This window comes from Oncorhynchus mykiss, chromosome 26 (genome assembly GCF_013265735.2).
Source record: "Oncorhynchus mykiss isolate Arlee chromosome 26, USDA_OmykA_1.1, whole genome shotgun sequence".
Lineage (NCBI taxonomy): Eukaryota > Metazoa > Chordata > Actinopteri > Salmoniformes > Salmonidae > Oncorhynchus > Oncorhynchus mykiss.
Window position 1 is genome coordinate 29,580,168 of NC_048590.1, and position 18,201 is coordinate 29,598,368.

General features: G+C 43.4%; 1 protein-coding gene across 2 annotated transcripts in view; it reads left to right on the forward strand.

The window, feature by feature from the left end:
* Nucleotides 1-17,963, forward strand: part of tcf25 (transcription factor 25 (basic helix-loop-helix)) — a 35,099-nt gene extending 17,136 nt beyond the window's left edge. Inside the window, exons 11-19 of one of the 2 annotated variants that reach the window (XM_021586324.2) lie at nt 2,615-2,720; nt 2,844-3,003; nt 3,336-3,423; nt 3,600-3,758; nt 6,587-6,677; nt 7,352-7,431; nt 11,836-11,911; nt 16,732-16,944; nt 17,247-17,963. In XM_021586324.2, coding sequence (XP_021441999.2) covers nt 2,615-2,720; nt 2,844-3,003; nt 3,336-3,423; nt 3,600-3,758; nt 6,587-6,677; nt 7,352-7,431; nt 11,836-11,911; nt 16,732-16,899 — 928 coding nt within the window. In that variant the 3' untranslated portion in view covers nt 16,900-16,944; nt 17,247-17,963. Of the gene's footprint in view, nt 1-2,614; nt 2,721-2,843; nt 3,004-3,335; nt 3,424-3,599; nt 3,759-6,586; nt 6,678-7,351; nt 7,432-11,835; nt 11,912-16,731 lie in introns of both variants that reach the window. The other variant, XM_021586323.2, reaches the window with a different exon arrangement.
* The last annotated feature ends 238 nt before the right edge of the window (nt 17,964-18,201 follow it).

Genomic DNA, 18,201 nt, shown 5'->3' on the forward strand with positions numbered 1-18,201 from the left:
GAGATCCCTCAGGAGACCATCCGCCACCTCATCAGGAGCATGCCCAGGCGTTGTTGGGAGGTGATACAGGCACGTGGAGGCCACACACACTACTGAGCCTCATTTTGACTTGTTTTAAGGACATTACATCAAAGTTGGATCAGCCTGTAGTGTGGTTTTCCACTTTAATTTTGAGTGTGACTCTAAATACAGAACTCCATGGGTTGATAAATTTGATGTCCATTGATCATTTTTGTGTGATTTTGTTGTCAGTACATTCAACTATGTAAAGAAACAAGTATTTAATAAGAATATTTCATTCATTCAGATCTAGGATGTGTTATTTTAGTGTTCCCTTTATTTTTTTGAGCAGTGTGTGTATATATATATATATATATATATATATATATATATATATATATATATATATATATATATTATATATATATATAAAACAGATTGTTCAATCAATTATATAAAATATATTAATTATGTGATATTGGTAGTTTATTAAATGGCACAAAGGCTGCGCTGTGCTAATCTGTGCCGATCCCAATTGTTATCTAAGATTTCCTCTTAAAAAGATTCCTTCTCATATATTATAATAATAATAAAGGTCTTACCACACTTCACATCAACTAAACAGACATAACACCTGAGTCAGATGTCCATATCGTACCCAGGAATGACTCTTCTAAATGGACCAGTGTGACTGCATTCCATTACTGGTCATTAAACCTGTCTAAGCAGTATGACAGAACAACACCCATGGGACAGGCCACACACTATTATTACACATTCACCTGCCTTCGCCCTGTGTCTTAGGCCTTTAGCCTTTATCTTATCTAGGATGTGGTGGTCATGGTGTACAAAACATTAACAACACCTGCTCTTTCCATGACATAGACTGACCAGGTGAAAGCTATGACCCCTTATTGATGTCATTTATTGAAGGGGAGTAGACAGGTTAAATAATGATTTTTAAGCCTTGAGACAATTGAGACATGACTTGTGTGTGTGCCATTCAGAGGGTGAATGGGCAAGACAATATATTTAAGTGCCTTTGAATGGGGTATCGTAGTAGGTGCCAGGTGCACCTGTTTGAGTGTGTGAAGAACTGCAACACTGCTGGGTTTTTCACGTTCAACAGTTTCCTATGTGTATCAAGAATGGTCCAACACCCAAATGACATCCAGCCAACTTGACAAAACTGTGGGAAGCATTGGAGTCAACATGGCCAGCATCCCTGTGGGACACTTTCAGCAAAAGCGGGTGCAACTCAATATTAGCAAGGTGTTTCTACTGTTTTGTATACTCAGTGTATATCTCTGATTTCCGTCAAACACTGGCTTCCTCCCCTCATGGTGGTGTGTGTCTGCTCTGTATAAGCATCCAGGGTGGAACACGTTGTGACGGCTGTCCCTCTCAGGCCTGCTGTGTTATGATCAGGAGGACCTTATCTCTGCTTCAGTAGATGACTGATAGGAATACCAGATGAACAGCCCTGCCGCCCGCAGCAGCTCTGTCATATACCACATAGAGGGCCCTGCTTTTTGTTGCGGAAATGGACGCACTGTGCTTTTACCGATATTTCCAGTGTTATCCAATAGTGTTGATGGAGGTAGAAAATCTTAGGAAATGGTATTTAATTGACACAAGCTGTCTCCAATCAATATCTGAATGGGACTCGAACCCGGGTCCAGCGACTGCCAAGCCAACCCCTTCACCTGTTACTCCCAAGAGGTCCGAACCCCGAACCTCTTGATGAGCTCGCTAGGTGTTGGGTTATTGTTGCTTCACTACCCCCTTCCTTCGGGAGAGCGTGTCCCCAAGCTATACCAACTCCCTCACGAGTACATGCCACTCGGATGGCCTCATGGGCATCATCCCACTTCTGACACCAATGTAGTGAATTTGGAGGGTAGCCCCGACCGGGACTCAAACGCAGATCCACAAACCCAGATCCAGTGACTGTCAAGCCAACAGGTGTTCATTTTATAGTCGCTGGATTCGGGTTTGAATCTGTTGGGGCTACTACCCCCCGAATTACATACAGTGTATTTCAATGGTTGGTTTCATTTAATCAACCCTTTAACTGCACCCAATTTACCAATTTTTAGCTACAACTTCCAAGTCTGTTGGAGAGGATCAGCTTGAGCAAAATAAGGTGTAGAATCACTGATCTACAAATAGAATTCCCTGCCAAATGATAGTAAATAATAATATCACACGCACAACCAGACATTGATTGATTGGAGACGGTGTCAATTAAATTACATTTCCTAGGATTTTCTACCTGCAGCAACACTAGTGGATAAAGCTTGAAATACCAGTAAAAGCACAGTGCCTCCACAGTGCCTCCACAGTGCCTCCACAGTGCTTCCATTTCCATTATGTATAGTGTCACTGTATTTAGGATCCCCAGGATATTGAGTGTTTCCACCAATGGCACAGATTCTGGTCACGGGTTGTCATGGGTCCACTTTTAATAAAGAAACCATTTATTTTATTTCTGTAATGTTTATTTATATAATAGTTATGTGGTCTTAGTTATGTAGGCGAAACTGAATGAAGTATTCATTGAAGAAGAGGAGCTGTTGTGTGCTTTATTCCGTCATCTCCTTTCTCTCCCAAGTCTGGACCCCGACAGCGATCCCCTCTGTATGCTACTGCTCATTGACTTCCTCTCCCTGCGCTCACGAGAGTACAACTTCCTCCTCCGGCTATACCAGGATTGGGAGGTGAGACGAGTGTGTGCGCCAGATTTTCCCTGTGTGTGTGACCTCATGCCAGTGTGTGTGTGATTTCTGTGTGTGTGTGTGTGTGTGTGTGTATTGTCTGATTCCTGTGTGTGTGTTTCCCAGGTGCACAGGAACCTGTCCCAGTTGCCAAACTTTGCCTTCTCTGTGGCTCTGAGCCATTTCCACCTGAGTCAGGAGGATCAGACTGAGTCAGAGGAGAGGAAACGGCTCAAACACAAGGCTGACCTGCTGCTGCAGGACGCTCTCATCATGTTCCCTGGAGGTTAAAGTCACACACACACAGGCCTGAGAGAGACAGCCATCAGAATGTGTTCCACCATGGATGCTTATATAGAACACACACACAGGCCTGAGAGGGACAGCCATTAGAATGTGTTCCACCATGGATGCTTATATAGAACACACACACATACACAGGCTTGAGAGGGACAGCCATCAGAATGTGTTCCACCATGGATGCTTATATAGAACACACACACAGGCCTGAGAGGGACAGCCATCAGAATGTGTTCCACCATGGATGCTTATATAGAACACACACAGACAGACAGAAAAGAGACCTATGCCTGAAATCTGTTTGTTTGTGTTCCCCAGTGTTGATGCCTCTGTTGGACCTGTGCACAGTGCAGCCAGACGCTGCTGTATCGTCACATGACTTCTTTGGACCCAGAAGCCAGTTGGGGTAAAACATCTGCTTCAACCGAGGCATCATGTCTTCCTGTCTGTCATGTCTTCCCTTTATGCACATCTTCTGTGTCAGTCAGCCTAATGGAATTGAATCATCATTTATTGGCATGAAATTGTATTAGAGTGACAAATGTAATTGTTCCTTCCTCCCATCTCTTTTGATCTTTCTAGGCAGTCTCCTGCCCTGGCTGAACTGGTGTCTCTGTACGTGGGGCGGACGCACACCCTGTGGAGGGAGGGAGGGGTCCTGCTGTGGCTGGAGGAGTGTGTGAGGGATGTGTTACGACGAGTCGACGCTAAAGACCCTCTGGTGGAGGACTGCCAAAACAAGTAAGAGCCCCTTGGACTCTAGACCACTGGCATTATTACCTTTCCAACCGGGCAAACTGTTCCTCATTAACCCATTCGCCTCTATCCTCAAATTCGAGTATTTCTGTTCAATAAGTAATATTCATTGATTCAGTGGAGCAATGTTCAATGTGGATTCCAAGCTAGTTCACCTCCAACATTCCGTGCCTAGTGAAGGTCTACTTACCCTTTGCACAGTTTACAAATTTTGCAGCCTTGAAATGAAATACAAAAATAGATTACATAGTTTTTCTACCATTGTTCACAACCTACTCTACACTTCCAACGTGAAAGAAAAATTATAGAACATTTTCCAAATTAATAAAATAAAAATAAGATGTCTGGATTGCATATGTCTTCACACCCCAGGGTTAATACTTGGTGGAAGCACATTTGGCAGCCATTACAGCTGAAAAAAACATTTGGAATAGGAATCTACCAACTTTGCACAGATGTTAGAGCAACATACAGTGGGGCAAAAAAGTATTTAGTCAGCCACCAATTGTGCAAGTTCTCCCACATAAAAAGATGAGAGAGGCCTGTAATTTTCATCATAGGTACACTTCAAAAAGAGAGAGAAAAATTCCAGAAAATCACATTGTAGGATTTTTAATTTATTTATTTGCAAATTATGGTGGAAAATAAGTATTTGGTCAATAACAAAAGTGTATCTCAATACTTTGTTATATACCCTTTGTTGGCAATGACAGAGGTCAAATGTCATTGTATGTATGTCTGTATGTCTGTTAACCCCATGTTAATCAGAGTCATCTGACTGGCCGCCTGGCTCATTGCGAACTAATTTGCCCAAATTTTACGTAATTATGACATAACATTGAAGGGTGTGCAATGTAACAGGAATATTTAGACTGATGGATGCCACCCGTTAGATAAAATACGGAACGGTTCCGTATTTCACTGAAAGAATAAACGTCTTGTTTTCGAGATTATAGTTTCCAGATTCGACCATATTAATGACCTACGGCTCGTATTTCTGTGTGTTATAATGTTATAATTAAATCTATGATTTGATAGAGCAGTCTGACTGAGCGATGGTAGGCACCAGCAGGCTCATAAGCATTCATTCAAACAGCACTTTCGTGTGTTTTGCCAGCAGCTGTTTATGACTTCAAGCCTACCAACTCCCGAGATGAGGCTAGTGTAACAATGTGATGTGAAATGTCTAGCTAGTTAGCGAATTGCGCGCTAATAGCGTTTCAAACGTCACTCACTCTGAGACTTGGAGTGGTTGTTTCCCTTGCTCTGCATGGGTAACGTTGCTTCGAGGGTGGCTGTTGTCGTTGTGTTCCTGGTTCGAGCCCAGGTAGGAGCGAGGAGAGGGACGGAAGCTATACTGTTACACTGGCAATACTAAAGTGCCTATAAGAATATCCAATAGTCAAAGGTATATGAAATACAAATGGTATAGAGAGAAATAGTCCTATAATTCCTATAATAACTACAACCTAAAACTTCTTACCTGGAAATGTTGAAGACTCATGTTGAAAGGAACCACCAGCTTTCATATGTTCTGAGCAAGGAACTTAAACGTTAGCTTTCTTACATGGCACATATTGCACTTTTACTTTCTTCTCCAACACTTTGTTTTTGCATTATTTAAACCAAATTGAACATGTTTCATTATTTATTTGAGGCTAAATTGATTTTATTGATGTATTATATTAAGTTAAAATAAATCAGTATTCTTGTAATTGTCATTATTACAAATACATTTCAAAAATCGGCCGATTATTCGATATCGGCATTTTTTGTCCTCCAATAATCGGTATCGGTGTTGAAAAATCATAATCGGTCGACCTCTAATAGAGAGTTTTTACATAGAGAGAGTTTACGTAGAGAGTTTTTTTTTTAAATTTTTAATTTTACCCCTTTTTCTCCCCAATTTCGTGATATCCAATTGTGTAGTAGCTACTATCTTGTCTCATCGCTACAACTCCCGTACGGGCTCGGGAGAGACGAAGGTTGAAAGTCATGCGTCCTCCGATAACACAGCGCACACAACACTTTAACACAGCGCACATCCAACCCGGAAGCCAGCCGCACCAATGCGCACCGTGCACCTGGCCACCTTGGCTAGCGTACACTGCGCCCAGCCCGCCACAGGAGTCGCTGGTGCGCGATGAGACAAGGACACCATAGCCTGCTGAATTTGCCAGATAACTTTTCTTTCATTTTGATTTATGCACAAATGAAAATGTGGCACTGACTTGCCCATGGATTGATGTTTCAGTATTGTCTCAATGAAGAGTTGGGCGTTCGACTAGCAGATTACCCCTATTCCTTAGATTAAATAGCATGCTTTAATGGAGAATCTCCTTGGAAAGTGCTTTTTAGTCTAGGAAAAGGCTTAATCTAGGTCTGAGAAACCATCCATAAGTCTACGACAAATCTGCAAAAGTTATTGTTTCATAAGTGTTGAGGCAACACTTTTAGATTAAATATAGCAATGTTACATTTCGATGTCAGGAAGAAATCAAAGGAACCTCCTGAAATGAGGCATATTGGCTTATGTCTCTTTTTATTTGATTATTATTATTAATATATATTTGTTGTACTTTTACCCCTTTTTCGTGATCCCGGCCGGCCAACCCCTCCCCTAACCCGGACGAAGCTGGGTCAATTGTGTACCGCCTCATGGGTCTCCCGGTCATGGCTGGCTGTGACACAGCCTGGATTCGAACCCGGGCCTGTAGTTACGCCTCAAGCCTTAGACTGCTGCACCGCTCGGGAGGCCCTGGCCTATGTGTCTCTGACTTTGGTTTCCCCTCCTGTCTCCTCCATCCCCCTAGGAGGAAGCAGAGGTACCAGAGTGCCCCCCTGAACATCCATCGCCACGTCATCCTGTCTGAAATCAAAGAGGCCACCTCCACTCTACCGCTGGTGAGAGACTCAGGCAACAGCCACTCTACTATACCCTGGTCACCAGTTCTGTTTCTGATTTAGCCCATTAATCCATTGTCATGCTGTTTGTCATTTGTTCAATCAGAAACAGATTTGGCAACCAGGTTTACTCTATTATTAAGTCTGTGTCTCATATAGCACCCTATCCCCTTATATTGCATGACTTTTGACCAGCCATAACTCTGGTCAATAGTAGCACACAGTATATAGGGGAATAGAGTGACTTATCTAATCATAGTATAATTTCCTTACTGCTTTATCACATGATCATGAATGGTTGTATTCATTCATTATGTACAATGTATATCCTGTATGTTTATAACATGAAATGTCCCAAAGAGTAAATGTGGTTTGCAGGACAGTAGCGTACACATACACAACCGCTACAGTACAGAGCATGCCAAATTATGCTGAGAATGTAGTCCTCTAATTCAAAGAGATAAATAACAACTGGCATACGGCTTCCTTATTGGTTCCATGAAGAACCCAATCAAATATAATGATTGGACCTCCTCATCGAGAGGTCCTCATAACACAAACGAGATCAACTTGATGTTTTGGATGCATGACAATTACAACAGTAACAGAGTTTTAGTGAGGATAGGCCTTCAATATGTTTATTGTAATGGTGAATTGTGTGTGTTCTCTCCCAGGAGGTGACCACTCAGTCGGTGATGGGGTTCGATCCTCTCCCCCCGCTGGACTCAGTGGTCTCATATACCCGGCCTGAGAGGTAACCCTCCAAACATGTCCTAACTTGTGTCATTATACATATCTTGTGCAGGGTAGGGTATGTACCAGTGCAGGTTTTTACATAGTACACAAAATATAAACACTACCGTTCAACATTTTGAGGTCACTTAGAAATGTCCTTGTTTTTTAAATAAAAGCACATTTTTTGTAATTTAAATAACATCAAATTGATCAGAAATATAGTGTAGACTGGCAGCTTTATTAAATAGTACCCGTAAAACACCAGTCTCAACGTCAACAGTGAAGAGGCGACTCCGGGATGCTGGCCTTCTAGGCAGAGTTCCTCTGTGTTCTTTTGCCCATCTTAATCTCTTATTTTTATTGGCCAGTCTGAGATATGGCTTTTTCTTTGCAACTCTGCCTAGAAGGCCAGCGTCCCGGAGTCGCCTCTTCACTGTTGACGTTGAGACTGGTGTTTTGTGGGTACTATTTAATGAAGCTGCCAGTTGAGGACTTGTGAGGCGTCTGTTTCTCAAACTAGACACTCTAATGTACTTGTCCTCTTGCTCAGTTGTGCACCGGGGCCTCCCACTCCTCTTTCTATTCTGGTTAAAACCAGTTTGCGCTGTTCTGTGAAGGGAGTAGTACACAGCGTTGCACGAGATCTTCAGTTTCTTGGCAGTTTCTCGCATGGAATAGCCTTCATTTCTCAGAACAAGAATAGACTGACGAGTTTCAGAAGAAAGTTCTTTGTTTTCTGGCCATTTTGAGCCTGTAATCAAACCCACAAATGCTGATGCTCCAGATACTCAACTAGTCTAAAGAAGGCCAGTTGTATTGTTTCTTTAACCAGAACAACAGTTTTCAGCTGTGCTAACATAATTGCAAAAGGGTTTTCTAATGATCAATTAGCCTTTTAAAATGATATACTTGGATTAGCTAACACAACGTACCATTGGAACACAGGAGTGATGGTTTCCATTTACAACATTAACAATGTCTACACTGTATTTCTGATCAATTTGATGTTATTTTAATGGACAAAAACTTGCTTTTTTTCAAAAACAAGGACATTTCTAAGTGACCCCAAACTTTTGAACGGTAGTGTACATATATTATATATACAGTGCATTCGGAAAGTATTCAGAGCCCTTGACTTTTTCCACATTTTGTTACGTTGCTGTTCTAAAATTGATGAATATATTTTTTCCCTCGTAAATCTACACACAATACCTCATAATGACAAAGCAAAAACTGTTTTTGGACATTTTTGCAAAAGTATAAAAATAAAAAAAACTGAAATATGCTATTTACATAAGTATTCAGAACCTATACTCAGTACTTTGTTGAAGCACCTTTGGCAGTGATTACAGCCTCGAGTCTTCTTGGATATGACGATACAAGCTTGGCACACCTGTATTTGGGGAGTTTCTCCCATTCTTCTCTACAGATCCTCTCAAGGTCTGTCAGGTTGGACAGGGAGTGTCGCTGCACAGCTATTTTCAGGTCTCTCCAGAGATGTTCGATTGGGTTCAAGTCCAGACTCTGGCTGGGCCACTCAGGGACATTCAGAGACTTGTCCCGAAGCCACTCCTGTGTTGTCTTGGCTGTGTGCTTAGGGTCGTTGTCATGTTGGAAGGTGAACCTTCACCCTAGTCTGAGGTCCTGTTTGCTCTGGAGCTTCAAGGATCTCTCTGTACCTTGCTCCATTCATTTTTCCGGAGACTAGCCTTCCAGTCCCTGCCACTGAAAAACATCCCCACAGCATGATGCTACCACCACCATGCTTCACCGTAGGGATGGTGCCAGGTTTCCTCCAGACATGACGCTTGGCATTCAGGCCAATCTTGGTTTCATCAGACCAGAGAATCTTGTTTCTCATGGTCTGAGAGTCTTTAGATGCCTTTTGATGGAGAGCTGCAGAGATGGTTGTCCTTCCGGAAGGTTCTCCCATCTCCAAAGAGGAACTCGGGAGCTCTGTCAGAGTTCATTGTCACCTCCCTGACCAAGGCCCTTCTCCCCCAATTGCTCAGTTTGGCCGGGCGGTCAGCTCTAGGAAGAGTCTTGGTGGCTCCAAACTTCTTCCATTTAAGAATGATGAGACCTGTGCCTCGACACAATCCTGTCTCTGAGCTCTACGGACAATTATTTCGACGTCATGGCTTGGTTTTTGCTCTGACATGCACTGTCAAATGTGGGACCTTATATAGACAGGTGTGTACCTTTTCAAATCATGTCTAATCAATTGAATTTACCACAGGTGGACTCCAATCAAGTTGTAGAAACATCTCAAGGATGATCAATGGAAACAGGATGCACCTGAGCTCAATTTGGAGTCTCATAGCAAAGGGTCTGAATACTTGTGTAAAGAAAGTTTACTTTCTTATTTTTTTTTATAATATATAATGTGCAAAAATGTCTAAACCTGTTTTTGCTTTGTCATTATGGAGTGTAGTGTGTCAATTGATGAGGAAAACAATGAATTTAATCCATTTGTGGAAAAAAGTCAAGGGGTCTGAATACTTTCCGAATGCACTGTAGCTAGTTATAGAATGAGACTCCTTCAGGGCCTCCTGGGTGGCGCAGTGGTCTAGGGCCGTGGGGCGACGCACAATTGGCCTAGCGTCGTCCGGGTTAGAGAGGGTTTGGCCGGTAGGGATATCCTTGTCTCATCGCCAGCAACTCCTGTGGCGGGCTGGGCGCAGTGCACGCTAACCAAGGTCGCCAGGTGCACGGTGTTTCCTCCGACACATTGGTGTGGCTGGCTTCCGGGTTGGATGCGCGCTTCACCTCTCCCGAGCCGGTACGGGAGTTGTAGCGATGAGACAAGATAGTAATTACTAACAATTGGATACCACGAAATTGGGGAGAAAAGGGGGTAAACATTTTTTAAAAGAATATGGCTCCTTCAGATTGCTAGGTTCTTCTCTATAGGTCTACTTGGATCAGCAATCCTGTCAGTGCCTCTGGACTGAAAACCAAGAGTCAGGACCGTATCTGCTTGTGTTTTCCTAAGCAGAACCAATACAGCTTGGTTTGTTTGTCTACCTAAGGCTGTCTGGCCCACTGGCCACTGACTCCATTGATGATCTCTAATGAAGGTATATTAGAGTACAGTGTAAGGGGATGGGGGTGATCCATTTGTAATGTTCAGGAGTGTGGACATTGGAAAGGCACACGGTTATGTAGGCCGGGGGAGGTGAATTAACCCTCTCTCTGTCTTTGCCAATGGTGACAAACGCCATTGATGTACATTTGGCATAAAGAATAGCCTTGATTTCACCAGCTTGCATCTCTCCTCTTAATGGTCTATCCCTGACACACCCTTCCTTCTCTGCCTCCCTTCTTTCTCTCCCTCCCACCTATCCCTCTCTTCAATCTCTCTCTTCTCCCCTCTCGCTGTCATCAGTTTCTCTGAAATAGCATGTGGTTACAGGAGTGTTGTGGGTTCCTGACTGAGGCCTCTTTCCTCCCATCTTGTAATAGCTGTTAACCTGCAGAGTCAGTGGTGGATGGTAGGGAGGCATCAAACCATCAGAGAGGCGAATACGGTGACAACGAATAACATGACAAATTTACTCCTAGTCAAGGGAAAGTGTAGCATTTGTTTTAAGTGGGGAAGACCTCATTTTCTGAGGGCTGTTGTGTGGAGCACACTGTACATACTGTACCCTGTCCTGATGATCTCTGGTGAGAATTACTTAGAATGACAGCCCACCCATGTCTGAGGACAGCCCACCCATGTCTGAGGACAGCCCACCCATGTCTGAGGACAGACCTACTATTTCTGCCTGATGGTTGCTTGTTCCTCACAAGCTTTACCAACATGGCCACGGAGAAGTGTTTTGATTGATAAAGAACTGGGGGTGTGTAAGTGGTTGAAGTAATGATTTTTATTAATGGGTGGGGGGTTACTGGTTACAATTTAGCACTGGATCTGTAACCGCAACATAAAAGAGCATTCTTTGGGTTCAGAAAAACTATTGGACCTACTTATAATGATCTACAGTGAGGTCCAAAAGTACTTAGACAGTGACACTTTGTTGGAATGGTTAATAACGCATTATCATGTATTTCTATTGGGCACAACATAATCTGAAACACAACCAAAACTAACTGCAAATGCATCCAACAAGTTTGGAGTATTACAAGCTTGTTGTAGTCGGGACCAAATATATGGGACCAATTACTAAACTTTTGACTACTTTAATACACATATAGGTACATTTGCCCAATACTTTTGGTTCTCTAAAATGCGTGGTCTATGTACACAGTCCAAAGTGCAGGAGTACAGAGTGAAAACAACACAACACGGACCTCACTGTATATGATGGTTGATAAAATGTATGGTCATGGGAGAATCCTTATCAGCAGAAGAGTGTCAGAAACGTATTGTATGCTTGTGTTATCTTGTTAGCTTTCTCACTTGTCTCTGTGTTTGCAGGCAGAGTGTGGGAGCCTCCAATGAGAGCACCCTGTCACTGTTCTTCCGCTCTCTGCTGCCAAACTTCAACCTGCAGGTAAGTGAGTGAGCTAGGCCAAGGGGGAGCTACAGTAGACTAGGGGTATGCAACCATGGTCCTCGGGAGCTGCAGTGTCAGGCAGATGGCTTGGGTTCTTTCATTCAAGTCCGTGTCTGATTATTTAGATCTGGAAAATTCTGATTCCAATCAGTGACATTAATGGATATGGATTTGACAAAGAAGTAGCAGAGGAAGAGGACATCAGCAGACACTGTGGTCCCTGAGGACAGAGCTGCATGCCCCCAAGCGTGGCAAATCTAAGAAAAGGTCCTCTGCATCATAGAACATCATGACTGCTTGTCCTTTGACCCCAATGTCCCATCTCCTGTTAATGACCTCATAAACCAACGTGTGTGTGTGTGTCTGACTGTATTGTGTGTTTTTTAACATAGGGCAGGGACCTTGAATAAGATGGCATGTGAAACACAGCCTCATAACGATAATATAGTTAGCATCTCCACTGTGCCTTTGCCAATGGGAGACCAATAGGGAACATCAGCTGTTGAGGCATATGACCTCCCCACACACGGAAGAGTGTAAAAACAAATATATAAAGATCACAGGATATTTCAGTTGGCACGTTGCTGCAGCAGACAATGAAAACATTCATAAAGTGTACCGAGAGTCAAAGAACCTGGTCTGTCGCCTCCTCAGGGCTCCCAGATTCCTCACATACACTAGCCCACGCTGTTGCTAGGCCACGGTCAGCGGGATGAGACGTCATCATAATAATCTCAAAACATTTGTGGGAGTGCTGAGCTAATGGAGACATCCTGGACTACTGTTGGGCTGAGCTAATGGAGACATCCTGGGCTACTGTTGGGCTGAGCTAATGGAGACATCCTGGGCTACTGTTGGGCTGAGCTAATGGAGACATCCTGGGCTACTGTTGGGCTGAGCTAATGTAGACATCCTGGGCTACTGTTGGGCTGAGCTAATGTAGACATCATGGGCTACTGTTGGGCTGAGCTAATGGAGACATCCTGGGCTACTGTTGGGCTGAGCTAATGTAGACATCCTGGGCTACTGTTGGGCTGAGCTAATGGAGACATCCTGGGCTACTGTTGGGCTGAGCTAATGGAGACATCCTGGGCTACTGTTGGGCTGAGCTAATGGAGACATCCTGGGCTACTGTTGGGCTGAGCTAATGGAGACATCCTGGGCTACTGTTGGGCTGAGCTAATGGAGACATCCTGGGCTACTGTTGGCACAAAGGGTTCTGACAGGATGGAAGGGAACATTGATTAGCTGGAGTTTAGGTAGATATTCCCTAACCCTCTGGAGGTTTCTGAATGGATTAACCATACGACTCATTTCATGCCTATTTGCTCCGTGGCCAAGCCTTAGAAAGTGCTTCTGAGTAGCTTCCTACTCCACTAGATCTACTGCAGCTTATCCACATTAAGTCTACAGTAGTGTAACTTTGCCACAGAAAAAACGGGTTCCTATGTTGGAACTAACCAATATGGCCCATGAAGAACATGCTCTTGAAATAGTGTTCTGGTGCGTTTTGGACATGTCCGAACAATGTTGACCCATTGACGATGTTATGTAGTGTCTGACTCTGACCTCTATCTGATGTCCGATAACACAATCTGATCACAATCTACAACCAACACTTTGTGACAGTTGGCATCGGAGGCCTAACAAAGTGTAGCTTTATCATTTGATACAGCACAGATCGTGGAGAAAGATTGACGAGGCAAACTTGGCTTTTGGTACAATAACTCTTGATTGGCTAACTTGATTTTAAACAGTTTACTGCTATGGATTGGCTAACATAGCCTCTCTTTGATGCACTGTTTTTAATGGTGTGTTACTTGAGTCCTGTTGAAGCAGAACAGACAACTGTTGCATTTCAAGAGAGTCTTGATTCCTCTGACTCAGTGTTGTCCATGGCAACCAACGAGGAGGGAATGTACTGTCCGCCCCATTGCCCCCTGCTTCTCAGGCAGAGTGGAGAAGAGGTAAAGAGTGGGCAGTGTCACACAGGGTGAAATACACAAGAGACAGATGGTGACAAACACCCCTGGAGAGGAGAGGATAAGCACTCAGCAGCCTGGCACCAGCAGCCAGAGGATAGCCTATATTTACACATCACATTGTCTCTCGTCATGTTGACCTACTTCAGAACATTCCTGCGTCTATAAAAAAAGATCCACATGATCAAAACATCAATGGACAGTATACATGTGTGGGAGTGATTTTTATATTTGATGAGGTGTCCCACACTGACTGGCAGTGTGTTGCCATGTAACCTTGTGCAGTGAGATGCAACGTGGTGTGAAGGAAGCAAAGCATCGTCTCCTATTATAGTTACTCTCCAATGTCCATGCCAGTTCGGAGTGTAGCTAGCCACGCTAGTGATCAGAGGACATGCGGCTAATTGTAAAGATAATCACTAATGTGGACCACCAACCTGGGCGCTCCAGTGTCCTCAGGTCCTCCTGTGCCACAACTGACCATGCAAGTTCCAGAAACACCCACTGACCAAAAGCGTTTTAACCAAGAGGGACCACCTTTTTTTATGCAGCTACTTTTAAACCATCTTCAGACTTATCTGATTAGGAAGAGGAAGAGATGCAATTACGATAAGAATGAGACAGTTTAGGAGGAAGAGTTGCTGTCTGCTTTCAGTTGTTTTATTGCACTGTTAGAATAGCTACAGTGTTATCCAACAGGTCTGAAATCACAATTTAGGTGTGTTGGAAATTAAATTAATCTAATAAATGTATGTTCTGTGTGAAAATCCCAAAAAACTTAGACACAAAACACTGACATACTTGTATGTCACCTAGGGTCGTACAAAGCTCCTGTTTGTCTCTTAAAATGTATTTGTTTACGCGTGATACCTTATTGCAACGTTTGAAACATTTTGAACCTGAGTGAGACAGGAGAGAATAATGTGGTGTTCTTAGGAGATGGTATTGTGCTTTTCCTGGTGAATTTAAGCAACACATACATATACAGTGTATTCGGGAAGTATTCAGGCTCCTTGACTTTTTAAATTGTAAATGTTGTTACATTACAGCCTTATTCTAAAATGGATTAAATACATTTTCTACACACATAATAACAAAACATTTTTGTTGTCCTTTTTTTTAAAGTATTTAAAGTTTTAAGTATTTTAAGTATTTAAAGTATTTTTTTAAAGTATTCTGACCCTTTGCTATGAAATTGAGCTCAGGTGCATCCTGTTTCCATTGATCATCCTTTTTTTATTTTTATTTTTTATTTTTTTAATAACCCCTTTTTCTCCCCAATTTTGTGGTATCCAATTGGTAGTTACAGTCTTGTCTCATAGCTGCAACGGACTCGGGAGAAGCGAAGGTCGAGAGCCGTGCATCCTCCAAAACACAACCCACCAAGCTTCTTGACACAATGCCCTCTTAACCCGGAAGCCAGCCAGCCACGCCAATGTGTCGGAGGAAACACAGTACACCTGGTGACCGTGTCAGCATGCACTGCGCCCGGCCCTCCACAGGGGTCGCTAGTGCGTGCTGGGCCAATTGTGCGCCGCCCCATGGGTCTCCCGGTCGCGGCCGGCTGCGACAGAGCCTAGACTCGAACCCAGACTCTTTAGTGGCACAGCTGGCACTGTGATGCAGTGGCTTAGACCACTGCGCCACTCGGGAGGCCCCTCCATTGATCATCCTTGAGATGTTTCAACAACTTGGAGTCCACCTGTGGTAAATTCAATTGATTGAACATGATTTGGAAAGGCACAAACCGGTCTATATAAGGTCCCACAGTTGACAGTGCATGTCAGTGCAAAAACCAAGCCATGAGGTCAAAGGAATTGTTTGTAGAGCTCCGAGACAGGATTGTGTCGAGGCCACAGATCTGGGGAAGGGTAGCAACATTTTTTTGCAGCATTGAAGGTCCCCAAGAACACAGGGGCCTCCGTCATTCTTAAATGGAAGAAGTTTGGAAACACCTAGACTCTAGAGCTGGCTGCCTGGCCAAACCGAGCAATTGGGAGAGAAGGGCCTTGGTCAGGGAGGTGACCAAGAACCACCAATCAGGCCTTTATGGTAGAGTGCCCAGACGGAAGCCAATCCACAGTAAAAGGCACATGACAGCCCGCTTGGGGTTTGCCAAAAGGCAACTAAAGACTCTCAGACAATGAGAAACTAGATTCTCTGGTCTGATGAAATCAAGACTGAACTCTTTGGCTTGAATGCCAAGCGTCACGTCTGGAGGAAACCTGGCAGCATCATGCTGTGGAGGTGTCTTTCAGTGGGAGGGAGTGGGAGACTAGTCAGGATCGAGGGAAAGATGAACGGAGCAAAATAAAGAGGTCCTTTATGAAAACCTGCTCCAGGGTGCTCAGGACCTCAGACTGGGGCGAAGTTTCACCTTCCAACAGGACAACGACCCTAAGCACACAGCCAAGACAATGCAGAAGTGGCTTCGGGACAAGTCTCAATGTCGTTCAGTGGCTCAGCCAGAGCCCGACTTGAACCCGAGGTATACAGGTGTACCAAGCTTGTAGTGTCATTACCAAGAAGACTCGAGGCTGTACTCACTGCCAAAGGTGCTACACTAAAGTACTGAGTTATGGGTCTGTAAATGTGATACTTAAAAAGATATATAACTTTTTTTGCTTTGTCATTATGGGGTATTGTGGGTAGATTGATGAGGGGGGAAATGATTTATTCCATTTTAGAATAAGGCTGTAATGTAACAAAATGTGGAAAAGGGGAAGGGATCTGAAAACTTTCCGAATGCACTGTATACACACACACACACTTCCGTATTGTCATGTTCAGTGATGATTAGAATTACTGCTCACACTCTAGTCACTGTCTCTGCAGGGTGAGCCGATGCCGCAGGATGACCTGGAAGTAGCTCAGGCAGGTCGGGAGTTGAACCAGGAAGTAAATCGTCTGATGGTGGCCATGAGGGACATGCTGGCCAACATCCAGTTTCAGGAGCCACCTAGAGAGGACAACCCTGACAGAGACGAGGGGGAGTGGGACTGAGATGAGGAGGATACAGAGAGAGGTGGAGTGAGACTTGAGGGAGAGGTACATAGAGCTGTGAATGGATAGAAGAAAATATAAGGTTGATTAAGATGAATGGAGTTGGAGTACAGCAGGGTGGTAGGAGGATGAAGAGTGAGTGAGGGAATAGATTCAGTGAGGGTAGCAGTAACAGATGTACTGTAACCTTAAAGAAAGAAATGGTAGGTCATCTATATGACCCAAACATCAAACAAACTCTCCCTTTCTGATATAGGCACAGTAGTATCACCTCTTCCTCCTGTCATCGTCAAGACAGTCCAGCAGCCCTCTCTCCTTCCTCATGTTGTCCCATTCTCTTTCCTCAGGACAGTTGTTCTTACTGATCGAGAAGATCAGGAGGCTGCGTTCATCAAGAAAAAAACTCCCTCAGTTTTTTAAAAAGAAAAAAAATGAATATTGTGTTTCATCAGAAGGATAATGATGCCCTCCTGCTACAGTATATCTGAAGTGGAATTATTTATGATTGAAAAAATCCCTATGGTGTTGTCTTAGCAACCAAACGTTGTACACACATTGACAGTCTTCTGCCATACGAGTTGATGAGAGTCAGGATAAAGGTTAATGAGCGTCTGATAAGTCAGAATTATACAGTAATTCACCTTGTGAGTGGAACAAATGGACTTAACCTCTTATTCCATTTTTAATATTGGCCATAACAACTTTGATTTTTAACATCAACTCCCAATTAACCCTGTTCATCATTGAATATAAAATGCTGTTGTCTTAGAAATCTGATTTTGAGGATAAAATTCAAACTGATCAGGATATTTTTCTGTTGTGATTCTCTATAAAGAGGTATTTTTAACCTTACCTGAAATCAATTCTAGGCTATTTATTAACTAGGGCCCGAAGTTGGTCCCAATGAGGTCATGTTGGCAGGAAAAACTACTGGCCCAAGTCATCTGTTAATGTCAGGAAAGGATTGCATGATATCCAACCCACTACTGTAAATACTCTGCTTAGAAATCATTTATTACACAAGCTAATGTAAAGACAATAAACTTGATGTTCATATGGTTCAATACTGACTTGAGTAAAAATACATATTTCATAATTAATCTCTTTCCAGGCCAATAGGGGGTTCATTCTGTGTCTTGGCCTCCCAAGCCGCCTGATCATGAGTGCTTGCTGCACGGTGAGTGGTAATCAGTCTAGAAATTACAAGGCTATCTGTGTCTACCATCCAAAAATAAATGTCCTTTCACTTATCTTGAAGTCTTTGATGCTGAGAAGATTAACTGGTAGGTGTTATCTGATATG